The 27916-nt window shown below is 41.0% G+C and overlaps 4 protein-coding genes across 6 annotated transcripts; all 4 read right to left on the bottom strand.

Moving 5' to 3' along the window:
- Positions 1 to 523: 523 nt before the first annotated feature.
- Positions 524 to 2478, bottom strand: LOC115747552 (peroxidase 5-like). Its single transcript, XM_030683757.2, has 4 exons — positions 2131 to 2478; positions 1373 to 1564; positions 1108 to 1273; positions 524 to 1008 (listed from the first exon to the last, which is right to left on the bottom strand). Exons 1-4 carry the CDS (start codon positions 2332 to 2334, stop codon positions 584 to 586), a joined length of 987 nt encoding a protein of 328 aa, XP_030539617.1. The 5' UTR covers positions 2335 to 2478; the 3' UTR covers positions 524 to 583.
- Positions 2479 to 4022: 1544 nt separating this feature from the next.
- LOC115747551 lies at positions 4023 to 9034 on the bottom strand. 3 transcript variants are annotated; one of them, XM_030683755.2, is made up of 7 exons: positions 8922 to 9008; positions 8680 to 8725; positions 8176 to 8457; positions 6261 to 7459; positions 5428 to 5610; positions 5110 to 5287; positions 4023 to 5038 (listed from the first exon to the last, which is right to left on the bottom strand). In XM_030683755.2, the coding sequence occupies exons 3-7, from the start codon at positions 8279 to 8281 to the stop codon at positions 4173 to 4175; spliced, it is 2532 nt and encodes an 843-aa protein (XP_030539615.1). In that variant the 5' UTR covers positions 8282 to 8457; positions 8680 to 8725; positions 8922 to 9008; the 3' UTR covers positions 4023 to 4172. The 3 variants fall into 3 exon arrangements, with proteins under 3 accessions (XP_030539615.1, XP_030539614.1, XP_030539616.1); XM_030683754.2 differs by lacking the exon at positions 8680 to 8725 and having other exon boundaries at positions 8922 to 9034; XM_030683756.2 differs by lacking the exon at positions 8680 to 8725 and having other exon boundaries at positions 5113 to 5287; positions 8922 to 9034.
- A 5023-nt stretch (positions 9035 to 14057) lies between these two features.
- Positions 14058 to 16083, bottom strand: LOC115747648 (heavy metal-associated isoprenylated plant protein 28). The gene is made up of 2 exons (XM_030683877.2): positions 15735 to 16083; positions 14058 to 14548 (listed from the first exon to the last, which is right to left on the bottom strand). The coding sequence occupies exons 1-2, from the start codon at positions 15859 to 15861 to the stop codon at positions 14274 to 14276; spliced, it is 402 nt and encodes a 133-aa protein (XP_030539737.1). The 5' UTR covers positions 15862 to 16083; the 3' UTR covers positions 14058 to 14273.
- Positions 16084 to 23541: 7458 nt separating this feature from the next.
- LOC125312427 (heavy metal-associated isoprenylated plant protein 9-like) lies at positions 23542 to 25378 on the bottom strand. Its single transcript, XM_030661888.2, has 5 exons — positions 25113 to 25378; positions 24877 to 25015; positions 24539 to 24717; positions 24245 to 24335; positions 23542 to 24077 (listed from the first exon to the last, which is right to left on the bottom strand). The coding sequence occupies exons 1-5, from the start codon at positions 25131 to 25133 to the stop codon at positions 23602 to 23604; spliced, it is 906 nt and encodes a 301-aa protein (XP_030517748.1). The 5' UTR covers positions 25134 to 25378; the 3' UTR covers positions 23542 to 23601.
- Positions 25379 to 27916: the final 2538 nt, after the last annotated feature.

Raw genomic sequence — 27916 nt, 5'->3', positions numbered from 1 at the left:
GTTAGCCTTAACAGTTGTCATCACGAACACAAATCTAGAGAAGGATGAAAAATATTTTCCTAAAAATGGCTATTTGTATTGCTCACCAAAATGAATAAACGGAAATTTTTTTAATCCTAAACCTATCGCACTTGTGTCGTTCATGTCAATACTATATGTTTGAGACAGTTGACAAATCCTTATATGACGTGCACATGGCGTGTACTCATAATTTTTCTCAAGCTAACACTCAAGTGATCGTTCCGGCCGTTTTAAGTTGATTCTCGTATGGACATTATCATTTTGTCACACGTTCAAGCATGGAGGCGAATGCAACTTTCCTTATTCTATTGGTTATTGTTGGATCAATTTGATATCTCTCTCGCTCGAGGAAGAGGACTAGAAATGCGATTGGAGCATAGGAGACGTGCACATCTGGTAGTCAAAGACGATAAAGAAGAAAATGTAATTAATGGTCACTTCCATTATCTGGACATGTCACAACTTTGCAACAGTGTTTATTTGTCAACTTCATCGAATACAAGCAGCAAAACGCACAGAATATAGAGGCAAAAACTCTTTCGGCCTTGCCCACTGCCCAGTGTTAATGTCCTCTCAACTGGCCAATGATGACCCTGCAATTCTCTCGGATCTCTCCGGCGTCTCCGGTCAAGACACCGATGTTACCCATCTTCACCATCGCCGCCGCAAAGTTGTTCTTCCAGATGGAGGGGGCTCTCACGTTTTGAATGACTTGGCTTGCGGTCGCGGAGCTTGTGAGGAGCGTCTGGTCCGACGTGAACAAGCCTCGGTTCACAAGTATGCCCCGATAATAGCTTTCGTCCATCGTGTTCGGGCTAGGGGGGTCCATCGGGACAACTAGGTTCGGATCATTGCCCTGCGGACACTGTTGCTTCAATGCGGCCGCATATCCAGGGTCCAGGCTCGGGTCTTGGCTCACAGTTGTGTTGAAGCTGTACAGCCTATTGCTGAAGGAAGTGCAGTGAGACCGACCGATGGTATGCGCTCCTGTAACACCCACATGAAGCAACAACTTATGCATGATCTATCTGTGACTTAAATACCCAAAAAAAATTCATAGAGTGCTGCTCTAAGTGAAAGAGTTACCGGACAGGGTGACCATTTCCTGTTGAGTGAAGCCCTTGTTGTCGAAGTTCTGTGTGAGTTGGTCGACATTGAAGGTCGGGGGAGGTAAGTTTGTCAGCGTCTCCGAAGCTAAAGAGACCCTGCCATCTCTTCTTCCTGCAGGAACATCGTACCCAAAACCTCCCGTCTGCGAAAAGAAAACACAGTGCCTCGTATCTTTTAGCGTGATAAACGTGTGCTCAAGTTGGTAAAATTTGAAGAGTTAAAAGGGGGTTCGCTTGATTACCATCTCCACACTATCTCTTGCTGCAAAGGCCAGTATGTCAGCACAGGAGACAACTCCTTTGCACACAGCTTCAAGCTTAGCCTTGGCGTAGTCGATTACTTCGAACCCTCTCAGGCTAGGATTGTTGACTGGAGAATCCTTTTCGGCCGTGTTCGACGGAGTTGAGTCGATGAGCACGGACCCATCACAACCCTAAAATGGATCAAGCACGTAATGTTTATTTAAAACTCATGATGAAATCCATTCCTGAGATGGAGCTAAGACGCTCCTTCCGTGAGGGCCAATTGAGTGTAGGAGGAGTATATTTAAACAAGATTTACAACGCGGCACATGATTAATGTACATATCATATATAATTCAAATCTGCAAACTTGTTAAATACGTTTAGGTGCATCTACTTAAGCAAGTAGCCTTTAATAAATGCACGTGTCGTATTCCGATTCGAATTTGCAATATAATCAGCAAACGTGCCATATCTATTAATCGAGTCGGGACTCTTCCATTAAATTAATCGAAAGATACTGCATTGACATGTAAGCATGTAATAGTCAAGTTGGCGTTCTACATATGAGGCCAGCAGCGGCGTAAACTGCAACAAATCAGCGGACTCTTAGCCGACACATTATGCTGCATACAAGAATGCAACCAAGGAGAAGGAAAAGAAATTAGTTTAACTCTCTTAGTTGACCTTGATGAAAGCATGAATTGCAATTACAGCTGCAACAAAACATGGCATATCGCCACTGGTATTAACTCACCCTAACAAAACAATCGTGAAAGTGCATCCTCACAAGACCAGCAGCCAAACCCTTGTCCTTGAAGAAAGCTTTCCTGACCTCTTCCTTGACGATGAACTCGGCCGACCAGCATGAGTTCTCATAGAACCCAACTCGAAGTTGAGAGTTGACGCATCGAGACAGCGAGACTAGGATGAGAGCAACACAGACAAGAAGTTTCTTCATCTGGATAAAGCGCTACACGATTTCTCGATCCTTCACCCAAAATCGAATGATTCTTTGAACTGGACTGAAGCTAGTGTTGCATGGCACCTTGTAAAACCACGCCGTATATATAGCACAAGAATGAAAACATATCTAGTCATTGAGATGTGCTCTTTTACGCGGAATTTATGTTTAATTTTTAATTTAGCTATCAGGGAGGGATGTTTGGTTTTTGTGGAGGCCCATGATGAGGATTTTACCCGGTAAATCTGGGTCTACAACAAGGCCGAAACAAAGGAGATGAATCACTCTTCGTTGACTTTGGGCGCGTGATTAGCTAGAAGCAGTTCCGATTCTGCAAATATTATATTGCGATGCTCACGAACGACGACCGGAAATTCGGGTGCGCCGGAGTCGAACCTTTGCGCGTCGCTCCAGCTTTCTTCACATCAACTGGATTTCGCGAAGCTAAGATCGGTTGGGGGGAGAGCAATTATTGGCGTTGCTCCGGCTAGGCAGATTGACCGATGCCGATTAACAGTTTTAACAAAGGGGGTCGGGGGATGAGCCGGCGTTGCTTCGAATCAAATGAACCTGCCCAGCCACTGCCGCCGCTCGAGATGTCAAAGAATTTGCTTCGGAGCCGGCGTGCGTACGTTGTCCTCATGCATATGTCGCCTAGGTTGTGGCCGATTATTCTCGGCCCTCGGGTCATTGGCGTTGTTGAAGACAAAAGAGGAAGTCACCAAATCAAAAACGGATTAACAGCTAATCACGTCTTGTCATTTTGACTTCCCACGACGGTGGGGTCGTCTGATATTTCTCGTCCGGTTCGAACGTGTATGTCTTCGCTCGCACGTCTTTTGCTCCGCGCCATCACATTTGCAAGTTGAATGCCATCGTGCACCACGCGATATCTACCAGAGATCCCGGAAACGGATGGCGAAAAAGCTTAAAATAAGCAGCCGTTCGGATGGGGTTCCGATGTACTCTAATGCAAGACAAAGATGCTGTGATCCACCGCACTTATAATCTAGGGCAGTAGCATTATTTTTTTTTATTAAACTAGAAATCATTTGAGTGGACTAAATGCTAGAGAGAGAGAGAGAGAGAGAGAGAGAGAGAGGGGTGAAAGTTTTGGGTAAGATGGTGCAATAGAAGGACAAAACTTTCGACCAAGTGGGGCTTTGGAGTGGTTTAATTTGGTTCGTCATGTTCTTGTCCATTCTTAGCAAGTTTGTCTTCCCGGTACTCTCCCCGAGTTGGCTCCAACTGACCCTGTCGTTTCTGATCCGTGCATTATTGCAACTCGAAATTCAACTCCAATTCTGATCCGATCCTAACTTTACTGAACCAGTGGTCAGCTCTTGTGAGTACTTCATGTGCTTGATCTTTTGCTTGATGCAACTCAATTAGGAAACCTATGTTCTAATGAAGTTGTACTCCGGGCAAGTGCAAGCCCGGTCTTTTTTCGGATTATTATTCGGTGCACTGCCAGTATACGAAAAAAATTTACATATTTATTGTCGGATGAATAACACGTGTCTTTCTAATTAGTTTTTTAACCAAATTCTTCCGCATGTCAACCGTCAGATGATATGGTGAACCCAATGAAAATCCCCTTCTTTTTTGCCAGTTTTTGCGAGTGGTAATGAAAAATTCAGAGAAAGGGGACGGGGTGGCACTAAGCACAGGTTCAAGCAGAGATGTATCAAACGTTAATCTTATTCAAGCGAAACCGCAAGTTTCCGGAGGATCCTGGTTAACATGGATGAACAACCTTGGCGAGATCATTGATGGCTAAAGGAGAGTCTGAGCCTTCACCCCTAAGTGGCCATTGCTCCCTGAACTTGGAGACTTCATACTTCCGCTGACAAATCTCCTTCACCACACACCTCCCAGTCAGATGATGAATGAGAACTATCCGAGCGCCTTGCAAGATTCAAGTTCGAGGAACCACCAATGCACTGAGATTGGGGTGCTTCATCATCTTCGAGAATTGCACGTACATCCTTCCAGGTTGACATTTCTTCAGCAGGATTTGCAGTCTGATGTGGAAAGGCAGGAGAATTACCGAAACTCGGCACATCGGTTTTCTCTGCCGAGCCCGAAAAATAATCTTTCTTCAAAAAGGAGCCAAGACAAGCAGCCTCCTTTGGCCTCGGCTCAATATTCACAGAGGCAAAACCATCATCTCTCTGTCTCAGGATAGATAGTCTCTCCATGACAGAAGCATTCGCGCCATCCACCAGGTTAGTTGGGATTTTCACAGGAAAATGATCAGACATGCCTTCAACGAAACCACCAACAGAGCATGCTCTGTTTGTTGATCCATCAGCTTCCATGAGATTCTGAGATTTAGAGTCCTCAGGACTAACACATTCCACATCATCTCCAGCAGACATGGCGTTTGACATAAAGTCCCAACCTTTGAGATTATTAAATCTGGCCACAACATCATTTGAGTTATGGCCCAATTTAGAATTCTCAGGACTAACACATTCCACCTTGTCTCCGGCAGGGATGACATCTGAGTTAAAGCCCCGCTCCTTTAAAATGTTAAATCTGGCCATAATATCTTTTATATCGGTACCTGCTCTCAGGGCAGGGAAACACTGGGTAGTGGTGTTTTGGGTTGCATGACACCCAGCCTGAAGGGCTGATTTGTCTTCTGCCCGGGAATAGGAGGAGGGATTCAAACTCAATAACGAGTTGTCAGATGAATCTGCAACCAAATAAATTAGGTTAATATGATGTAGGAAAAAAGTAATAATCACAATTAGGTCAGTCTACAACCACCTCTTTGAAAGGATTTGAGCCTCTCTATCTCCGTCTTCACACGCTTAAAGCAAGACTTGAACTTCATGGAACATAATGCAGCCTCTGCCTCGAGCCATAAATTCTTAAACAATTGAACTTGCAGATTCGGTTCCACCTCATCATCAAAATTATCTATAAGAATTTTCTTGATGGCCTAAATGATCAAGCAGACAAGGAGGAGTAGCTATTATTTGGAGGGAAAATTTGAAATTAGCATCATTAGCCACAAAAGATTCATGTATTAAACCTTATCACTCCACTTTAAGAATAAGAAATATACCCACAAACGAGTACCTGAGTCATTTTATCATTGCCAACATTGTCGAGATCATCGCTAGCAAAAAGCATTGAATCAACTTTATTTGGATCACCTTGCGCAAGATAACGTTTTCTCTCCTCAGAGAAGGGCAGAAGAGTGGATTGACCCTGATAATTAGCCTGGACACTCCTTATCTGTGGCTCTTCTGATCTCACACTCTGCTTCATTAACATATTATACAGCTTAGCGTTCATCTAAAAACAGAAGCATTAAGATCTTGACAAAAATCGATGAAATTGCTTTTGCCAAAAGAAGCCTTTCAACGACTCAATCCTTATCCCGAAAGAAGGTATTTACAAGGAGGATGCCTATCATGGAGGGCACTGATTAGCTTCCAAGCACATAATTTTGATAGAAACAGGAGAACTGCTTCTATATTATATAGCTTAGTGTACTTTAAAAAGGGAAGCATTACGTTCTTGAACAAAAATCTACAGAATGCTATTTCCAAAAGAAGCCTTTCAACAACTCAATCCTTATCCAGAAAGAAGGTATTTACAAGGAAGATGCCTATTATGGAGGGCATTGATTAGCTTCCAAGCGCATAATTTTCATAGAAACAGGACTACTTCAATATTATACAGCATAGCGTACTTTAAAAAAGGAAGCATTAAGATCTTGAACAAAAATCCACAGAATGCTATTTCCGAAAGAATCCTTTTAACAGGTCAATCCTTTTCCCATAAGAAGGTATTTACACAGAGGATGCCTATTATAGAGGCACAGATCAGCTTCCGAACATATAAGTTCAATATCAATAGGAGAGCTGCTCCAATAAGAAATTTCAGAAGTAAGTCACTGTAAGTACCTTTACTTGAGCAGTCGGTTTTCCAAAAAGTTGGGCTCGACGAGGTGGTGAAGATGGTAATTCTTGCCTTTCAGTACCTCGCTGGAAGTGTTTCAGAGATGCACTGAGGTTATCTATCACACTTCTAAGAAGGATATCATAGCCTTCATCCCTTAAGTCCCATGGACCATTGGAGCTCTGAAAGAGAAACAATTCTGACAAACAGTGCATTGCTTTGACCACCAAATGGGCCTGTTCCGTTGGCACTGATTCTGTCCCGCACAATTTGCTAAGCACAGTAGAAGCCCTTCCAAGAGAATGAGATGAACTCGGTGAACTACAGCCATGCCCCATACTGGCGAAGGATTCTCCAGATAAGCTATTGAATGAGGAGTTAATCATAATGTTCCTCGGTTTTGACACATCATCCACTAATCGCTGCACTTTCTCAGGTGCAGATTTGCCTACTTCATAGCTGCATTGCACTGGCAAGTGAGGTTCAAAGCCACAATAATCTGTTGACAAATCAGACTGGACATTTCTTTTACTTTGCTCATGGATAACATCAGATGAGTAAGTCTGATGGAGACAGCTTGATCTGGAATGGCAAGAATCAACACGCATAGCATCATCCAACCTCTGGTTTGATGTATTAGCAGTTGTGTGCTGCTCAAAATAAAGTGGTGAAGTGGAAAGACGATTTCTCTCGCTCAGCAAATTGCATGAATCAATGTACACATCAGAAACTCTATGTCCAAACTTTGTTCTCCATTTTTGATCCAACAAATCATCAGCAACACCCTTCTTCTTTGACCTATTATCATCCCTTTCCGACCACGATTTGTCCAATAGATTATCACATCTTTGAAGGTGGTAGCTGACCTGCGTCGCCTCAAACAAATGTTTTGTTTCGCAGTTCTGCACAGCATGAGGCTCCTCTACACCGCAGAGAGTACCTCTGCAAGAATCCTTATTAGCTGCGGCAATGCCACAAGTAGCGACTCCTGCAAAACCACCAGAGCCGGTCCCAGTAGCCGGTGGTCTGATTGCAAGTATGGGGAAAGAATGAGAAACAGAATTTCCCTCCGTAAGGCTAGAATGATGCTGTGATATGTCAGTGGTTTGCATTCGAATATCCCCACTGTGTGAACCTAACCCCAATGATGATGCCAGGTTATGTCCTTCCGATACTAATAGCACGTTGATGTCATCGGAAGCTTCTGCAAAATGAAAATTGTTTAGATTGTCAATCTCCTAGCAAGAAAAAGGGAGAGGAGGAAAATCTGGATTCACTCCTTAAAAAGAGTTCTCAGACATCAATGACTGCTTTAGACATAGGCAGAATGACAGGAGGTAGACAAGTGGCAACAAGCAAATAATCAGTACACCCCAATACAATTTTTGTTCCAAAGTCAGGTAACACCTACTTCAGAAGCCATAGGCACAATGACATAAGGTAAGAAGACGACAATTTAAGAGGTAAAACACAGAGATACTCCTCATAGACAGCATTCATTGTTTCACTGAAAACAATTATACAAAATCTGGTCCAACATGGGTAAGCTCTCCCAACCCTTTACTTCCAGAAAAATTATGTAGAGATGGAGCCTTTAAATGGCAGAATTCTCCCCGATGAATCTAATTCAAACAAGACACAAACAGTTGAAATCTTACATGGACAGTAATAGCAAAATGTAAAACAAGTAAACAAACTGAAGGAGAAGGGGAAAACAGGGAAACTACAAATATTATGGCCTACTCTTGTATTCCTCGAATAGCAATTTCTCGCTATTTTCAGGTGCTTTTTGTATTGAAAATACTAAATATCAATTTCGACATGGCAAACACACAAGAGTGAATGCAAAGAGCTACCACAAACAGAATTCACAGCAATATTGACATAGCCTCAAAACACTTCACTGCGAAAAGCAACTACCTTCGTCCACGCTCCTTCCATATGAGGGCAAGTCAGTTTCTCTTGCCCATTCTGACCAGTAGCTGTCCACCGATTCTACCAGTTCACCCTGCGCTCTATCATCCATCTTGTTACTAGTACAGCAAGATCAAGGATGGAATACTCGAATTGGACTGCCTCGACCTCACTGGGCACTCTCGATGGACTTATTCACTCCACGTCCCAGCACGAGCAGACCGCTGATCACAAGCACATCGATCCGTAACTCCCAGGACTTCCCTTTCAGTATACGATTCGGCGTCGCTGACATTTAAATGACCATGCCATCAGAAAATCAAAACTGAAAATATACACTCTCAGTTGCTGCGGTAGCAACAGGGATCATCGTACACAAACGAAAATCCGACCCGTCAAAAAGCCCGACAATCCGAGAAACTACTCACCGACAAAAAAAATATTCCGCGCACATTTGATGAGACTCTCGATCGGAGTCGCAAGCCGACAGAGAGACTAAGACAGCTAAACCTAGGAGACTTCAAATTAAGCCCGGACGATCGCGTTCGCTTGATTCCTTTTCAATTTGAAACGGGGAAAGGTAGCTCAGTAACGATCGGAACTAACGCCGATGGACAAAGCCAAAAAAAGAGTTCACTGGATTGCGAGGAAGAACGATAGAACCACGGAGAGCATATCGGATCGCGCGAGCTTCAGTCGTCGAAGGGCATAAGCGAATCGGTCGCGAACAGAGAGATGAAGAGAGATCGCACCTTGAACGGAGCCGAACCAGGAGGATCAGAAGCAGAGCCAGCAGTCCGAGCTTTCACGACTCCGCCGTCGAAGAAAATGAAGATGCGTCCTCCAGTCGACCGAGAAGGTCGGCCGTCTTTGTCGAAAACCTCATCCCACTAAAAGATTTTCGGTAATTTGTTTTTTTTTTTTTTGGTCCATTTCGGTCCGAATTTCTAGTTTGGGTAGGCCTCTTCATATATGTTCCGTCTAGAATGTCTCTAAATTGAAATGGACAAGACAACAAGTTCTTTCATTAAAGGATATACGTCTTGCATTAATCGCAATGATTTCACAACGGGAAACGTCGAACAATTCATATCCTGCATAAATTATAACTTATATACGTAGAGCATATGCATTCGAGTGCCGGCTCTTCCGTCCCGAATAGCTATTTTTATAGATCGGTCAATCATCCGGCACGCGCCCGCAATGTATTAGTGACTCACACATTTAGAGCATCGCCTTAACATCGAAATGCCTCGTCTTGGTTCACCGGGTGGAGAGCGAGAGCCGCTTAGCCTAGCTCCCGCTCGATTCAAATTCGAATACGAGAATCGTCCCTTTTTAGATCAAGCATGAATTAGTCAATCAATCTCCGAAAGCTAGTTATTGTCCTCTTGTAGCATCGTTGTTGCTAAATCTCACATCACGAGCGGATCAAGCCACTTTCAGATGATTTCTTCTTGGCAAAAGGACATCTAAAGTGTTAATATTTGTGTACGGCGCTTATTTTAGTGTTAATATTTTTTTCATCACTTAAGTGTCAAATCGAAAAAAAAAACGATCACTTAAATGTCAATTCCAACCAAAAATGATCATTTAAATGCCAATTCCAGTGAAACAATATACGTGGCTTTTTTATTAATTTCTTAATATTATGTGGAATTTTAAAAAAAATGTTTGTCCACTTAGCGTCCGCGTGGCAATTTTTCTTTTAAAATTCAGTCCACGAGGACTTTTAAACTAAAAATTAAGTTAATTTTTTTAAAAAATTTAAAAGTAAATAGAAAAATAACTTAAAAAGATTTAAAAAAAAAAACTTGCGCATCCTGCCTCCGCAACTTAACTTTTTTTAATTTTTTTTAATTTTAGCTTATTTTTAGTTTTATGGTTTATTTTTATTTTTTTAATATTACTTGAATATTTTTTTATTGACTTTTAGTTCTTTGTTTTGCTGACTAGGATGCTTCGGCGAGTCACGTAGATGCCACGTCAAATTTCCGGTGAAGCTCATTAGAATTGGCACCGAAATAACCGTTTTTCAAAAAAATTGGCACTTAAGTTATCTAAAAAAAATATTAATATTAAAGGGAGCATCGTAGATAAATATTGATACTCCTTGTGTCCTTTTGCCGTTTCTTCTTCATTGCCTGATGATAAGTCAGTCGCGCCGCGTTAATCGTGGGCCATAAATCAAAATTTGCCGCACAAATGGTAACCATCATTAACGGGTTGAACGTGATTAGGAGATGGAACCTAATTCGTGCTAATCCATCCATTCCCGGGGCAAGTGTTGATGGCCGATTTGAAAATCAGATGGATAAGTATAATGCTAGATTGTCGCAATGTGAGGTTCCAGTCCTTCCGGTCATTATTTTGGTCTTTGAATCTGCTGAGCCTGTTTTTATTTATTTATTTATTTATTATTACTAATTTTCAACTTCTCGAGTTGTTTTCAATTGAAGACTGAACTTTTATTTGATACAAAGCGAAAAATTGTTCGATCGGTGATAGATCTATAGTACGGATGCCAATTCGGTCTTAAATTTCTCGTTTTTACCAAGTTAATCCGAAACCCTTTATGCGAAATTCCAATATGATTATTATTTTCGCCAGAAGCCGCTGATGTAGCAGCGTGTCGTGCAAAGTCGCCGGTGATCATCGAATCTCCGTATTTTTGGAAGGAAAATCAATAAATAGCTCTTTAATTTAAAAATGATAAGAAAAGAAAAGAAAAGAAAAGTAAAAGCCACTCCATGGAAATTATTTTCTTCAACAATCCATCCACCAGCAACAAAATGAGTTCAAAAAAATTAATATGCTTCTAACTTGATCAACGAAAATGAAATAATCCTAAAGATGGGATCAATTAACACAACTCGACCCCCAGAACAGAACAACGATGAACCAACGAATCAGAAATAAACGATGAAACTGGAAGGGTGCGAAGGTGAGGACGCATCGTCGTTCGAGGAAGAGGAAGAAGAAGAAGCCAGACGCAAGTTTCGGAGGCCGCCACGCAAGCTCATCCCCGGCGGCAACAGCAGCTCCGTCAACCGCCTCACCGCCGCCGCGTACTCCTCCAGCAGCTCCACCACGACCGCCGCCATCATCATCCTCAACGGCTCGAGTCTATTCAAACGGTCCTTCTTTGTTCACGCGTGGACGCTTCAAACTCCAGTAACGAAGACGGGTCTTTGCTGAGAATTTGAACCTTTGGGGTAAGATGTGGAGTCGACTACCATGTCCATATATATTCTAGAGAGAGAGAGAGAGAGAGAGGAGATTGAGTGTCTTACGTTGTTTTCTGGGACTTTCGAGTCTAGTCTTGTCTCCGATTGCTTCCGGGAATGGAACTGCAGGAGAATCGCGTCCCTGTTTTGCTTGTTCCAATTGGCTTTGCCTCTCGCTTTTAGAGCTCCACGTTTTTCCATTTCCTAATACGGATTAACAGTAGCAATTAAAAAGTTCGATGTTATCACCAAAAATGAAAAAAATAAAGTTAGATTTTGCTTTGATTGACAACTTCCTAATACGGATTTAAAAGTAGCAATTAAAAAGTTCGATTTTATTACCCAAAAATGAAAAAAAGAAAGTTAGATTTTGCTTTGATCGACAACTTGCTTCTTGCCAAAACAGAAATAATTAACACTTCTCAAGAGACCTATGCCAAGAAAAAGAAAAATGAACGATATGAAAAACGTTTTAGTAAAAAATGATTGTATGTGTCATTTACAAGCTCCATTGAACGTAAAATATTTTTATCATTCATAAAAATATTTAGACATAAATTGTTATTTACAATGAAAACATTGACTGACTATTTCAAGTTATACGAGCGATCATTTATAGGAAAATATTTTATAAATCATTCATTCACGAAACAAACGTAGCCTTCTAGCTCAAATTGAGACTCCGCTTGTTTCTTGAAAAATGAATTATTTGAACAATATTTTCCAAATTACAATCTTTTACATCACTTGAAATAAATAGACAATGAAAAATACTTTCATTATCGATAATAATTTATGTCTCAATAATTTTATGAATGATGAAATTTTTTTTTGTCAATTTATTTTTATAAGTGATTAAAGCGATTATTTTAAAAATATATATTTTTCAGATTGTCGGTGTTTTTATGAAACGGACGCGGCTGGATATTCAGGACGTACGGCTCGATAAGCTCTATCCACAACAAAAGTTAATGGCTCTCGACGGCATTACAGTGTGTCGTCTCTAACTTTGAACCTGTACTTTAATTATTACTGAAGGAACAATCCGTGAGTTTCTCGTCAATCACGTCCATGTCGGAAGCAAATCATAATCTCCAATATATGAGTACGTGCTTTGATTTAGACAATAAATAAATAAATAAATAATTTCTTTTTCTAATTCATATTCCGGAAAAAATGGGGTAAGACTAATTTAGCTAAATGCAAGGATAAGGCAACGACGAGCATGTGATATTAAGTGTAGCGGTTGCATGTACAATTCCAACACGATCCGATAATCGTTACTCTCCAGAGAATAATCGACAAGAAAATTCGGATAATCCTTGGGATGAAATTGTACTATGCAAAGAGATTAATTTATTAATATGGAACGTCAATTGAGCGTTCCGATCAAGTATCAACAGATATACGGGACTAGTGATTTTTTAGTGGCGCGAGTATCTAGACCTTTCGACTCGACTACTTTCGTGAATTTCAATGCCCGGGTCAAATTGTAGGCGGGACGGAGGCTTGGTGAGGTCGATCGGGTGGAGAAATTAAGGGGTATGGGGGGACCTCGTCGGTGTAGATTGTTCAAAAAGAAGAGGTTGAAAAATTGGAAGAAGTCAAATCGCGCATGAGACGACCAGCATTCCACATCACGACTTGCTTGCACCTAACTTGATCATCCCACAATGGTGCTAACAATCCTGGCTTGATCCAGAGATTCGCGGTACTTGTTAGGTGGCCGACGACCCAACTTAACGGGATTATCTTGACGAGTTCTGGACTGGACGGTGCACTTTGTGCAATTCATAGTCTTGATTTTGCAAGTTTAAACATCGGTGTTTTTTTTCCTCCAAATTGAGGTATTGAGTTTTGTAAAGTCCTGCATAATAACGTCCACGTCTTTTTTCTATTACTTTTTGGGATTTTGCCAAATACTTTGAGTTTTGTAAGTTCTAAATATTTTGGAGCACCTATTCCGACTAGCATCATGTCGCTTTTCTAGGGAAAATTGCGGAAAAAAAAAAGTTTTAAACATATTGCACTTGTGCCGGTTTAGTTTTAGACCTTTTAATTTGGCCAACTGAGTGCTAAACCTTTTCACAATTTGACAATATAGTTCTTTGCCGGTCTCTAGGCCGCGGTGGCGGTGACTGGCAACCGGCCGCAGGTGATGACCCCGGAGGTTGCCTCTCGCCAAATCTCGAAAAGGCTGAGCTTTGCCCAAAACTAGCGAAGGTGAGCATCCCTCGAGCCCTCGCCAAATCCCGGCAAATCGCCACGTCTAGGCTGTCACTAGCTATCGATAAGGCCCAATGACAGGCAGCAAAAAAATGAAAAAAAAAATAAACGAAAGAAAAGAAACGAAAAAATAAAAAAAAAATTATAAAAATTTTTTATAAAAATTGTCCACGTAATGGTTTTTACATCAGTAATTTCCTATCAAAATTGATCGAATGGACTGTATTTGCAAGTTTTCAAATGATTTAGGACTAAGTTGGCATACTTTAAAGGTTTAGGAGTGAATTGTCATAATTAAAATAGATTTAGGACCCCTTTGGCAATTTCCCCCAAAATAATTTGCAACACGTTTGGGTAATTGAGAATATCCATTTTAAATGACTTCGAATTTGTTCCTCTTTTTGAAATTTTCTCTAGCTCGGCGGCCCAGCCATAAGCCAATTCAGCACCTACATATTAGAATTAAACGGCACCAAGGCTAAGTGATCGAGTTTGGAGGGGGCCGAGACCGAGAACTCGAAAGGCGGACCGGCTCGAATTTACATTCATTCTCGCTGTCATAGCAGTGGCACGACAGGAAGGAACCATTTAAGTCCCCATCAACACGTAATCAAGATCATAAGCATGTTCATGGTTTGATTTGGTGTGCCCTTAAAAGGAATTGGATCTCGCGAAGACTCTCTTCCACGCTCTCCAGCTCAGAGACGACCTCGACTTGGCCAGACGCTTAACGCCGCCGGTGCCCTCGCGAGATCGCGAGCCGTCTTCTTCGCCAGCTAAATCCGGAGTGCTGGTGCCGTCTTCAGGGTTCCAGAAACGAGCTTCTTTCCTCTTGGCCCTCATGGTCTCCAGCACGTCGTGCTTGTTGCAGATCCCCCACACCGTCACCTTCTGCTGGTTGTAGTCCACGTTCACCGAGTATATTCCTGCAACCCCATCGTTTAACCGTAGGGATTAGTGGTTTTGATTAACCATGTTTTAACAGCAGGATGGTGGGGGAAGATGGAGAAGTGGCTGCGTCGCGAATTCGCAATCCCTAATGGGCCGGTGTTTGTTAGCAAGAGAAGCTAATTCTCTTCCCACCAAAAGAGCCTGCGGTGATTGGTACGGATTAGCGATTTAACAGACTGGTCAAACGTGTGGGTCGGATTGGGTCATAAATTATCCTACTCAAATTGACCAGTTAACCCGTATGTAAACCATTTATCCATAGTTCAAATTCTTCGACCCATACCTGACCCGCTCCACATTACTAAAACACTTTCATATTATCTAAGAAAGCTCATTTCCTACCATTTTTGGAAAAGTCATGTTACTAAATCATTGTGGATAATTTTTACAATTTAATTAAAAGATATTAGATTTTTTTATTTTTATTTTTATGTCTTTTAAAAAATCTGAATTTCTTTATTTTTTTTTCTTTTCTTTCTTCTAAGACTGGCAATGGCCGCCCGACCTCGCCTAGGCGGCTACCGGGCGAGGGCCACGACCCTTGCCCACCGCCGATAAGGACTTCGCGGCTTTCGCCTCATTAGGCCTTGCATAGTGTTGGCTGACACCTCCGTTGGTTCTTAGGAAAAAAACTAGTAACATAGAAAAATAAAAAACTGTCAAAGAGTCGTAAAAGATTTTAAAGATATCTCATTGACTCAACTAATAACTTTGATAAGCTAAATGGATCGTTAATGGCTTGAACAAACTCATTGACTAACTTATCTGTGACCGATCTTATTGAATATGGGTTTTTTTTTTTTTTGTCTGGAATATGGGTAATCCATTTTTACACCTCTAGGGTTTAAATAACTATGCTTTAAGATCAAAATGGTGGGAAAGAAGGAGCAGTTGCATCACGAATTCGTAATCCCTAATGGGCCGAAGTTTGTCAGCAAGAGAATCTAATTCTCTTCCCACCAAAAGAGCCCGCGGGCCTCTTGGTGATGATTGGTGTGAAGACCAAAGAAAAGCCTTCAGAAATTTCAGACACCGAAGGAATTTATGCACCGAGAGGTTCTGCATGAAATCACGACTTCCTTCTCTATCCTACCGAAGAAGAAAAATGGTCAGAGTAGGGCGAAACCAGGAAGGGAAATCGAAGAAACCGAGCAGAGCTACCCTTTCTATGGGACAACGCCTTCTTTATCTTCTTCTCGCAACCATAAGAGTACAGAGGCACCATCATCTCCACGTACTGAGCCTCCACATCGTTCTTGCAAGCCGGAACGATCTGCATGTTGGCCATGATTCGATTTCTTTAACGTCCTCACGCCGACACTTCTTCCTCCCTCGACTTCTGCCGTCCTTGATGAAGAAGAGGTTGGCTGATCACCCGCATTGCTCGTTCGCGTCCTCATATAGGATCATCAAAATGATTTTTCAATTGAAAAGCGGTCTTTGCTACTTATCAACTTTCTTCTACTCCTCCGCTTTTTTTGTTTCGGCTCTTGCATTACATTCTCCCGATGATTCTTGTTTGTGCTTTGCTTTACTGTCGACGGCGGCTAGAGATCAGTCGGGCTTTTGGGAGGTTTGTGTCGCAAGAAAGCTAGGGTTTGTTCGGTGAATCTGGAGGATACGTGGGATCGTGAGCTGGAGCAGTGGGATGATGCGTCAGCCACAATCGGAAAGTGTAAGATGAGTCCTCTACGTTTTCTTAGGGTTTCAGTTTCGACGCCTCCTTTTGCTTTTCCCGGTTGCATGTGGGATGTTTCAACTTCATCAAAGGAAGCGCCCAAGACTTGGATGGAATAATAATGCTGGGTATTTTAGAAACCCTTTAAGTGGAGAAGGCTAAGAGTTTAGATTCTTCGACCTATTTTGGATTTGCTCAAGCCAAATGATGCCCCACATGCACATGCATGCATCCTTTTCTTCCTTAAAGAGACGTAGGGTTGTCGTATGCGGGTGCGGATATGTTGTAGCCATTAATGTAGCCATCTACTGTTTTCTCATCAATATAATGGTGCAATTTCAATCACAAGTATTATGAATGGCAAAAAGTATATATAAATTATGACGGGATCCACTTTTGATTTTATGCCTAGCATTCCACCATAATAGTGTCACACGGTCATGCTAGCGACACCCCACCCCACATGATTATTTCTATACAAAAGACCTTGGTAATATTAAATCTCACCCAACATACCCCCTCTCCGCCTAAGATATGTGAGATTTTGTAGATTTACTGTCAACTGTTCTAAAAGTTTAAGTTGTTAGATGATTGTATGATTTAATTCTTAATTATTTTATCATCCCGACGTGCCCACGTATTTTACACGCCACCACACATGATTATTTCTATACAAAAGACCTTGGTAATATCAAATCTCACCCAACATCCCCCCTCTCTGCCTAGGATATGTGAGATTTTATGGGATCAATGTTAATTGTTTTAAAAGTTTAAGATGAGTTTAAAATGTTAGATGGAGGCATGATTTAATATGTAATTATTTTATCATTCCCTCTTACGTTTAGTCCGGTCGTTTTGCCTTATACTAAACGTGAAAATATTTGACTGGGGAGGCAAATGGGGTCCGAAGAAATTTAAACTGGGGATCTCCCGATCCGATTTCGTGTGGGATTTTGTGGGATTACCGCCAACTGTTCTAAAAGCTTCAACCGTTAAGTGAAGGCATGGCCGCCTTGTTGACATCCATCGTTCCCGAGCATGACTCAAAACTCACTCTCTCTTTCTTCTATCCATCTCCTCCGTGGCCGCGTGCTTGGCGGCACCGGCTTTGAGCTTATCGCCGGTGGCGGAGCCTGGCGTAGCATGCATTGAGCCTACAAGATGTGTACTTATCCACGAACGTCTAAAATAAAGGGAGATTTCAAATAATAGTATGAAGTGGACATTATTTCAAATAAGGGTCTAAAGTAAATATTATTTTTAATAAGAGCTTGAAGTAGCCATGTCATTCTCAAAGAAGGGTTCGACATCTCTAGCCAGCCAAATCTATATGCAAATCAAGTGCATTTTCATCCTTTACATTCTCTATTTTTTTCATTTCATTTCTCTTTTTTTCTTTATTTTTGGATTTCTCTCCCTTTTTTCTATGGCCGATCTTAGGTGATGGTGGCAATTGGAAAGGGTTGAGCGAGGGTCGCCCTCACCCGATCTAGTGAGAATCGGCCTCTCTTGGGCGAAGCGAACCTAGCCGGATCTCGGCAAGGGTCATGGCCCTTGCCTGCGGCCAATGAGGGTTGGAACCCTTTCCAGTTGCAACAAATAAAAAATAGAAATGGAAAAGGCAAAAACAAAGGAAAACAAAAGAAAAAAGTGAAGGATACGAATACCCTTGAGCGGTCGATGAGGTCTAGCCCATTTTTCAAAATGACATGGCAACTTCAAGTCTTTAGTTGAAATAAGGTCTACTTCAAGCTCTTATTTGAGACAATAAGGGTAGTTCATACAATTATTTGAAATAAGGTCCATTTCGTTTTCTTATTTGAGAAAATGAGGGCGCTTCGGGTCCTTAGTGGAATTTCCTCTTAAAAACAAACCAGATTCTTTTTCGAGAGATACGGACATGACTGTTGAAAGTGCTTAGCCATCATCCAAGCAGTATATCCCTTACATTTCAATTTAGGGCATATATAATCCGAAATACAAATGGGGTTTTTATTCGGTCCATCAATATGGGTATAAAAAAGCACTTTTTCACATATCGTGTGAAGGTGTTAACGAGCTTGCAATTTTCTTTAGGCAACTTCGCCAATCTCCTAGAATACCACCATTATTTTCCCCCACTTTTCCTGGACAAGATTAGAATTTTGGGTATGACATATATGTACAAATAGGAAAGGCAAATGAAGCAAACTCTGCCCTGAAAAGAATAAGCTTAACCTTGTTGTCTTGAAGATGGTCCTCTGCCTAACTTGATACGGTTTCATTTCCTCCTCCTTTTTATCCATCCCCTCCAGAAACATCTTTTGCCCCACCTCCTCTTTAGCCACGAACCTTCCTCTCTTTTGCGGGGGTTCTCTAGCGAAAAGCTTTTCCTTACATCATCATCGTCCACAACAACATCCGAAACTCTAATCGATTCTCCATCATTACAAGTCGCCAGCATCGTCCCCTAAGTGGCTTTCTTTCTTCTCCAAAGTTCAAAAACCAATCTTTCCGCAATGCCACATCAGTTTTGTCTTCCACTTCCATGGCACCTTGAGTGGGATTAGGGCATGACGAACTGCTGCCTAGTTTTTTTTCCTTTTTTTTTTCCTTCGGGTTCATGACACGCAACAAGAGGACAAAAGAGAGACAGGCTTCCATGGCATATTCTTCGTGGCCATCTCATGACACGTCGAAATGGATCCCGTGTCATTCTTTTTCTTTTTGCCCTTTAGATTGTGATTCGTGTCTAGGCTGATTCAGATGATCCGAAGATCTCCAAAATGTTATTCGGGGCCACCATGTGAAGCCCACAACCCTAGCTTCTGAATTCTTATCAGAGAGAGAGAGAGAGAGAGAGAGAGAGAGAGAGAGAGAGAGGAATCTCTTAGTTGTTAATGGTGCTGCTCTTTTTTATCGATCCGGCGCCTTTTGACATGTGATGTCCACAATCTCATGAACCACGTATCTTGATTACGTGGGTTTGTCCAAGGAACGAGTTTTGGTAACTTAATGTAGACAAAACACGCAAGATTAGCTCATTGGAAGAAGATTCTGCTGGCGTTAGGAATTTCGCTAAGTTTTCGATAAGGGATGAGAGAGAAAAAGTTCAAAAAAGCAATACTGTTAGAAGCTCTTATCTCTTGGCATATTGTTGGGTCTTTTGCGTGGCGAGATCACTTATAAAGAACTCAAATCCAAGCCGGCCAACATATCCATTTGTGTTAGGATTCTGCGTATAATCACAACGAACTAAAGCGTAGCAAGAGAGAGAAAATCGAGACGCGAGATTTTTTCCCGATTTACCCTTAAACTAGGACTACCTCAAGCAAATGATTCCATTATAATTAGCACATCATACCTCTCGTTACATCATTCAGCAAAAAAGAGTATAAATAATACTAACTATTTATGGGCCCAAACCTAAACTATCAATAAAAAAATATGGATTTAAATCGTAAAAGCCCTCTGGTGTCCAGGGAGGCGTTGCCCCTTAAGATCCTCGCTAGGGCGGCTCCTCCGGACCCGGACCCACGTACTTTCCTGTTGTTGAGGAGTATGAACTACATTCCAATAAGTTGAACTCACCTTCACTTAGTGAGTGCCATTTGGGCCCGTGGGCCCGGAACCGGCCCGTTGACCGGCCCGTTGACCGGGCCCACGGTTCCGGAAACGCGGGAACCGGCCCGGAACCGGCGGTTCCGGGCCGGTTCAACCGCAAAAAAAAAAAAAAAAAAAAAGATGGTGGGCCCGGGCGCAGAGCCGTTGGGCTCTCTCGCCCGGCCCCCTCCCCCCCCCCCCTCGCGCCCGCTTTGGGCCGTTGCCAACGTGCAACGGCCAAATTGGCCGTTGCTTTGTGCAACGGCCAATTTGGCGTTGCTTTTCATTTTTTTAAAAAAATTATTAAAAAAAAAATGATTCTTGCCTATAAATACATATGCTTCCCCTTTCATTTTTGTCACAAATTCTCTCGAACAATCTCTCGAATTCTCTCCGAAATCCTCTCAAATCGCTCAAATTCTCCCAATTCTCTCAATCCCGATCAATTCTCTCAAAAAATGGCAAGTGGAAGCAGAAATGCCGACAAGGGCAAGATGGCTATGGGAGATTCCGACTATCCCTTTCATGAATACGATCCTCGTGAGTATGCAAGTTGGGAAGACGACGACGATAATATCAACTATGTCCCGATTCCGAACGTCGAGCACATCCCAACACAAGAAAGTCTTCATCCTCCCACTGGTGTCGAAGAAACGTCAACGGCAAATGAGCCGGAACGGAAGGGCCGAGATAATACATCGGACTTGTGGCTACACTTCGACAAGGTACGTGATGAAGTCGAAGGTAAGTATAATGTAAAATGTAAATATTGTTCGCAAACTTATAAATTCACGAAAGGAGACGGTTACGGAACATTCCGTCGGCATTTGACGAAAAAACATCCAACGCAAGCGGGGATCGACAATACGCAACAACAAATTTCCGGGTACGCCACTTCTAAGCCTCATCCTTTATTTCGTTTCACTGAAGCACTTTATAAACAAACATTAGGTGAATATGTTGCCCTTGATCATGCTCCGTTTAATACTGGTGAAAATTTTAATATGAAATATTTGATAAATACTTGCGTTGGTTCCAAGCGCCAACTATTCCAAAAAATACTCTTAAACGCGAAGTTTTTCATCTTTATAAAAAAGGAAAAAAATCTTTAGCAAAATTTTTTGCGGAATTCAATGGACGTGTGCATATAGGTAGCGATATTTGGAGTGATCCTTGGCAAATTCATTGTTATATGGGTGTCACGTGTCATTGGATAGATGACAATTGGATGATTCAAAAAGACTTATTGCATTCCGAGTTTTTGATGAAAGCCATTCGGCTCATAATATTTATAGAATAATTAGGCAAGTTTTAGAAGAATATAATTTAATAAATAAAGTATTTTCAATTGGTTTTGATAATGCCGCCGCAAATACCGCTTCTATTCCCGAATTAGAAAATATTTGCAAACCCACTTTTGGCGGACAATTTTTTCACATTAGATGTGCTTGTCATGTTTTAAATTTATGTGTACAAAATGGTTTACGAACTCTTGACACTTCTCTCGCCCCAATAAAAAGTGCAATTAAATTTTTATGGAGTCGTCCCCAATGTATGAAATCATGGGGAAAATTTTGTAAACAAAATGGGAGAAGGCCAAGAAGATTTCCAAAAGATATTCCGACTCGTTGGAATTCTACGTACGAGTTGCTTCGGCAAACTTTTGAATATAAAGATTTATTATGTATGTTTATTTCACAAAATATTCCCGAAATTACTTTACTTCCTCAACATTGGGACGTTTGCAAGAAAATTTTAGATATTTTGAAAATTTTTAATGATGCTACTAAGACTTTATCTGGTATTTATTATCCTACAACGCATTTATTTTTAATAGAGTGTGTTAATATTAGTAGTGTTTTTAGTGAATATGAAAAAGATACCGAATTAGGTCAAACTATTTTAGTAATGCGAGAAAAATGGTTGCATTATTATTTGCAAATTCCTCTTGTCTATTTAGTTGGTATTGTTTTTGATCCACGTATTAAATTAGACGGTTTACAAGATTATTTGAATGTGTATTATCATGATTGTTTACATTTGGATGATTCAATAGATATTTTAAATATATTAGGACATGTTAAAGAATCTATAGTAGCATTATATGGAGAATTTTGTAGTAGATATGGTTTAAGTGATTCCGGATCTTTACAATCTACCGCCTCACGTAGCGAAGGTGGTAGTTCACTTAGTAGAGGGTATACTATGCTTAAGAGTAGGCAAAAAAAACAAAAAGGGGCAACAGGTAATATTTCTGAATTAGAAAAATATTTAACCACTCAATTTGAGTTTCGTGATGCAGAACATAGTACAGATTTCGAAATCCCCAAGTGGTGGAAGAGTCACCAAATCGAGTATCCAGTTCTCGCCCTCATCGCTCGTCAAATATTAGCAACCCCTTCTTCAACGGTTGCGGTTGAACAAGCATTTAGTTTTGGAGGATTAATTTTGGACTCTCGCCGTTCAAGATTAAGCCCGGACTCTGTGGAAGCTCAAGCTTGTGTCGGCGATTGGACGAGGGCGAAATATCGACACCAAGAGTTAGATCGTGAACACGAATTTTTTAGCGATGATGTTGGAGATACCACCGCCACGGGTACCACAACGGGTAGCGACGATTGACGATGAGGTAAGTTGGGGTTCTCAAAGGTAAAAAGAACTACATGGGCTTTGATTCTTCTATCCCCAAGAAGATATGTAGGTCGCTTAATGATAATTCATTAAGTTCAAGCCCATTCCTTCTTTTTTTTTTTTTCCCATATTTTATTACAATGTACAATTTAATTGTATTTTATAATTTATAATTTATTATATTTATTTTATTATTTATTATTTTAAAAATTATTATTAAAAATGAATCGGAATGAACCGGCGGTTCCGAACCGGAACCGCCATTTTTCACGGCCGGTTCCTGAACCGGAACCGGCGGTTCCACCGAACCGGCCGCGTCTACCTTCACTTAAAAGCTTAAGCCATCGAATTGTGGGCCAACTTGAATATATTAAATACTCCATATCAATCAATTCTCCGATGTAAGATATCTCTAACACAAGTCACACGCGTATCTCAACACATTCATCGGTTGTTAATTAACTTGCCTAGAGTTTGAAAATCATGCGAAAAGCACATCTCGATCTTGTGAAGATCTTAAGAGGTGATCTTGAGTCCAGACCTTAGTTAGACTGCTTTATGGAATTTATGTAGCGTAAATGGTCTGTGCAAAATATGTAGAACGTAATTTTTGTCTTAAACTTTCATGTTCTAAACGAACCGAAACCAATACATTCCGTGGATGAATGCTATAAAGGTGGAATATTCATCCCTGCTCGTACACAAAGCCCAACGAGATGCGAGCAGTTATACTAGCGTGGGAAAAGGGAGGACAGGATCTAGCTAGCAGTTGCCAGATGATGCGCTAAATAATCCCAAAAATGCTAATAGTGATTTATAAAAATTGTACACAAAATGACCTGACCGACCTAAGTTGAACATTTTGAATACGATTCGCTTATTTAAAACAGCTATCACAGTTCACCCACGAATTAGTCATTATACCAATTTAATAAAATAGCTAGGGTATTGAAGTCCATCGATGTATACTACATTTTAACACTTCCCCTGCCCGTCTATCATAAATTACCCATTATATCGTCAAGATATGTGCTAGGATGTATTGAAAATACTCATCATGTATGAAAAATTAGATCGAGATACAAAGGATGATTAATTATTTCATTGATGTTGCAACCCTTTGGACATTGACGAAGACTAGGAGATGCAGCAAGCATTGGGGTTCTCATCACTGAAGAGCTGAGGAGGTGGGAGTCTCTCAATGACATAGAGTGACTGATAATAATGCATCATCCTCCTCATACCCTCGTCATCCACAATAGTATGATTCGCCGTTGCTGCTTCTTGTTCTTCTTCTCCTTCCTTCTCGGCCTCCTCTTCCTTGCTCTCGCCACCACCTTCCTCTTCGCCCTTGTTTCCCTTCTTTTCTTCTGGCTTATCCTCACTCTTCTGCTCACCATTCTCTTCTTTCTTTCCCTCGGCTTTCGTTTCCTCTGCCGGCTTCTCAGCTTCCTTCTCCTCCTCTTTCTTTTCGAGTTCAGGTTCGGGTCGAGGAACTATCCGGGCTTGCTTTCTGGTCCTTCGGTAGACATAGTCGACGAGCTTGTCTGCTTCCATGGTTCCCGTCACTGTGACCTTCCCGGTACTAAGTTCTGTCGCAGCTGTTTGAACTCCTATAAGCGCCGCAAAAATTGTAAATCAATTTGTCGAAAACAAGATATGGTTCACTTTGGTTTCTTTTAGTAGGATTGATTTCGTCCACGAAATCTACAATTGAGCAAAAGGAACAATATGTAAATCGTGTGCATGCAATGAATCTCTCTTCTTTAGGGTTTAATACCTCTCATTTTGAGGATCTTTCTTTTAAGTTGCTCGGCACAGGCCTCGCAATGCATGTTCACATTCAGCTCCACAGTCGTCGATCCACAAACCTGAGTCATGGAAAAACTTAGTCCATATTAGACCTATAGACAAGTCGCTCTCTCTACAATTGATATAATCGGCATCACTAGATCAAATTTGAGAGAAATAAGGTGTTAAAACAAGGTCAATGTGAGTGAGAGGGCATCACTAGATCAAATTTGAGAGAAATAAGGTGTTAAAACAAGGTCAATGTGAGTGAGAGGGCTGAAACCTGTGAACTGCCAAGTTGTGGAGCTGCTGCTTCGCCTTCGGCCGCAGGTAACGAAGGAGATATAACTTTGACTCTCCGCTTGGTTCTCTTCATGATCATGTTACAAGCCACTTGAGGATCGACTACGCCTTTCAATGTCACTTGGTTTTGAGCCATATCGATCACCACTGCTTCCACTCCTACATATCATTATCACGTCACACACGCCATGACTGAAATTTCCTAGAGGCTAATGTGGATGGTGTTTTACCACATCGATTGTAGAATTAGTCAATCTAAGAATTTCGCGTTGTCGGGATCATGATAGTGAGGGCCTTGGTTAAGAGAGAAGTATGTACCTCTTATTTTCATGATGAGCTTCTCAATTTTCTTGGCACACCCAACACAATGCAGGTCGATATACAAGACGACTGGAGAGGGTGGCTGTGGTGGCTCTTCCTTCTTCTCCTCTGGCTTGGCCTTTGCCTTAACCTCTTCCTATATCATGAAAAATTGTAGGACAAAAAAGAGTCGCATCTAACTCATCCATTCCAAACCAAAAAACAAGAGGGCCATATTCAAAATCCCACATTACCTGTTTTGCCTCTTCCCCCATCTTCTTTCTGCCTCCCAGTCAACAAGAGCTCACCTGGTTGATAAGAGCGAAAGGGGGCAGAGAATTAGAAAGGAGAGGAAGGAGTGAGAATGCTTAGAAGTAAGCTGTGAGCGATCTTTTTATTGCAGGACTGATGAGAAAAATTGCAGAGTGTATGGGCAGTCTGGTGATTGGATTAATAAAAAAGAAAATTCTCTAATCTCAAAGGAGACCACATGCAATGCATTCTCTAGTTTAATATTAGGTTTTTCTCAGTCTTCATGGTAGAGAGAAGTACCAGTGGATCAGGGTTTGCAGATTTAGAGGGGAAGGAGAGAGAGTGAGAGATGGAGAATTTTTATTGTTCATTTTCGGTTTTTGAGACATAAGAAGGATGAGACTTCAAATTCAACCACCGACCGGTTGATTTTTCATGACAAATGCCAAAGGGTTAAAGTAGATTGTAAATTGATTTGAAGCGTTAATTCTTCACGACATAGGAGCATGACATGGATTTATCGAGAGAAATCCGACTCCTATATGACACACAACTTGCTTGAAGTTGATAGGGAGAGTATCGCCACACACCGACTTATTTTTACAAAAATAAACAAACAACCGAGATATACTAGTAAAAAAAAAAGATGCTGTTAGAAAGTCCAATCTAAAAATTTTAATTGGTAATGTGGATATCTTAACATTCCCTCCTATGTGCAAGCTGTATAAAGAATGACACATGATATTTGATGAACGGGGGGCCATACACGCGAAATAAGCTAAGACAGAACCCGACTCGTATCAATGTTAAAAAGTCAAACCGAAGAGCTTAACTAATGCGTATCATACATATAATGGTGCAGCAAAAAATCAATAACTCTGCTTTAAATGACATATCTTAGTGATTCCTACCTCTTAAAAGTTTCAATTAACATACTTTATAAGCGAATTTGATGTGGAATTTTCACCCTGATGAGTGATGACTTGGAGAAGTTATTCTACACTAATGCTAGAACAAAATACTATGAAAGTAGATACAATATATTAGCTTCCTTACCTTTTAAGCAGTTTCTCAAAGTTATAACCCTAATTGGGATGGGTGAAGCATAGGGACCCTAATAACATTTCAAGGCTTTTGCGTGTGAAACACTACGAGGTACGAGAGAAATTGGCATCGCACATGGACATGGTCCTTACCCTTTCCTTCGACCGCAAAACATGTCGCACACAATTTTTTTTTCCCTCATCATCCTTCCTTTAGCCGTTCTTTGAGGTTGCCTTAAAGCTATCACTGGTGTTTCTAATCTCTCTTTGCTTTCCACTAAATTAATTTGTCGAGTTGCTTATTAATGAGATCGATGTCGAAGTCCTTGATTAAGACAAGTTCGTGTCGATTACATCGTTCATAATGTCTTTCGCTTCGACGACAAAAGAGGTAACTTCACAGTGAGCTATACAACTTCATCAAGTTCTATACTATTCCATCCTTTCAAATTGAAATTAATTTAGCTTAATCTCCCTTGGAGGGACAAAAAAGGGATAACTTATGATCTTTTCTTGTTTGATCATGTTTCTATATAGGCTCTAGGGCTTCAAGAAACCAACAGAATGAGTAGCCTGAGAAAAAAAATAAACAAAGAATGACGTGGCATTGCGGTCCCCGCCCAATCACTGGCGAAGATCGCCGGCCACGGGGGGAAGGACAAAAAGAAAAAGACATAGAAAGAAAAGAAAAGAAAAAGTACTAAAATATTATTAAAAATGGTCTCCATAAGCGGCGGCTAGTCAAATGGATTAAGTTTGCAGAAATACAAAATGTTTCGAACTGAGTTGGCAAAAAAAAAGTTTAGGATTGAATTGACACAACTACAATAGATTTAGGACTTTTTTGGTTGTGTCCTCCCTTATCTAAGGTTGATAATTTCACTAGCGGCACTGTCAAAGGCAGTTGCCTGGGAAGTATCATCTCATTCAAAATGAATGTGCATTCAACAAAAGTAAGTTAATCAATTCATGTTATCTTACAACTACATGCGAAAAATAGCGCCACAAAAGAAAAACAGCCGAAAAGAAAAGGGCACATCCCAGAGTACTGAGGTTAACCTAATCCGGCTGATCATTCCTTCGTGTGTTATACTACTAATAAAGCAGATTCTAAAGAAAAGAGAGGTGCGGGGTCGTTGTTCGTTGCCAGATTAAGAGAACCTCGGTGATTGCTTGGCTTAGGTATAGAAAGCAACCTTTGTGCTCTTTTTCCACCTAGATGATTCAATCAGGACACAAACATGCTCAACCGCTCAATTAGGATATTCAACCACTGACTACGATGTTTTAATATTAGGGGTACAACTGATAAAGCTATTGATGAACCTAGTGATTGGGATAATTGGCATAGAGAGTGTGTATCCATTCAATCAATGTAAATAAACAAACAAAATGGAATCAGAGATGTCTCATATGAATGGGCGCTTCATCATGAATCAAATTAACGGGGTTAACCAAAATGCCCTTCTAGATTAAGAGTAAATTTAATATTGAAGTGCCGCAAAATCACGAGACGCTAATTGATTCAACTACGGATCGAGTGTTGAACGCACAATGGTAGCTCTATCTACCGAGTGTTTGTGGGACGCCAATTTTTCTCTATACATAAGAAATCAAGAGCGGGTCGAGAGAGAGAGAGAGAGAGAGAGAGAGAGAGAGATGTTATAGCAAAGCAAGGAGTGCGCGAGGAAGCATCATGGGTTACAGATAAGGATCTTGACTAAAACACAAAGTTGGGCGGGGATATTCGTTCGGTGTATGGT

Source organism: Rhodamnia argentea, chromosome 10 (genome assembly GCF_020921035.1).
Source record: "Rhodamnia argentea isolate NSW1041297 chromosome 10, ASM2092103v1, whole genome shotgun sequence".
Lineage (NCBI taxonomy): Eukaryota > Viridiplantae > Streptophyta > Magnoliopsida > Myrtales > Myrtaceae > Rhodamnia > Rhodamnia argentea.
The sequence above is the reverse complement of the archived record's forward strand: the minus strand, read 5'-3'. Positions and strand labels throughout refer to the sequence as shown.

Coding starts and splice junctions, on each gene's coding strand:
- LOC115747552 (XM_030683757.2), bottom strand. CDS start 2,334: ATGAAGAAACTTCTTGTCTGTGTTGCTCTCATCCTAGTCTCGCTGTCT. Junction 1,274..1,372: donor CAAGAGATAGTGTGGAGATG/GTAATCAAGCGA, acceptor TTCTTTTCGCAG/ACGGGAGGTTTTGGGTACGA. Junction 1,009..1,107: donor GGAAATGGTCACCCTGTCCG/GTAACTCTTTCA, acceptor TGGGTGTTACAG/GAGCGCATACCATCGGTCGG.
- LOC115747551 (XM_030683754.2), bottom strand. CDS start 8,281: ATGGATGATAGAGCGCAGGGTGAACTGGTAGAATCGGTGGACAGCTAC. Junction 7,460..8,175: donor TGGAAGGAGCGTGGACGAAG/GTAGTTGCTTTT, acceptor TTCATTTTGCAG/AAGCTTCCGATGACATCAAC. Junction 5,288..5,427: donor GCAATGATAAAATGACTCAG/GTACTCGTTTGT, acceptor TTGATCATTTAG/GCCATCAAGAAAATTCTTAT.
- LOC115747648 (XM_030683877.2), bottom strand. CDS start 15,861: ATGGCCAACATGCAGATCGTTCCGGCTTGCAAGAACGATGTGGAGGCT. Junction 14,549..15,734: donor GGCGTTGTCCCATAGAAAGG/GTAGCTCTGCTC, acceptor ATGGGGTTGCAG/GAATATACTCGGTGAACGTG.
- LOC125312427 (XM_030661888.2), bottom strand. CDS start 25,133: ATGGGGGAAGAGGCAAAACAG. Junction 24,718..24,876: donor GCTCATCATGAAAATAAGAG/GTACATACTTCT, acceptor AATGATATGTAG/GAGTGGAAGCAGTGGTGATC. Junction 24,336..24,538: donor CACAACTTGGCAGTTCACAG/GTTTCAGCCCTC, acceptor TCCATGACTCAG/GTTTGTGGATCGACGACTGT.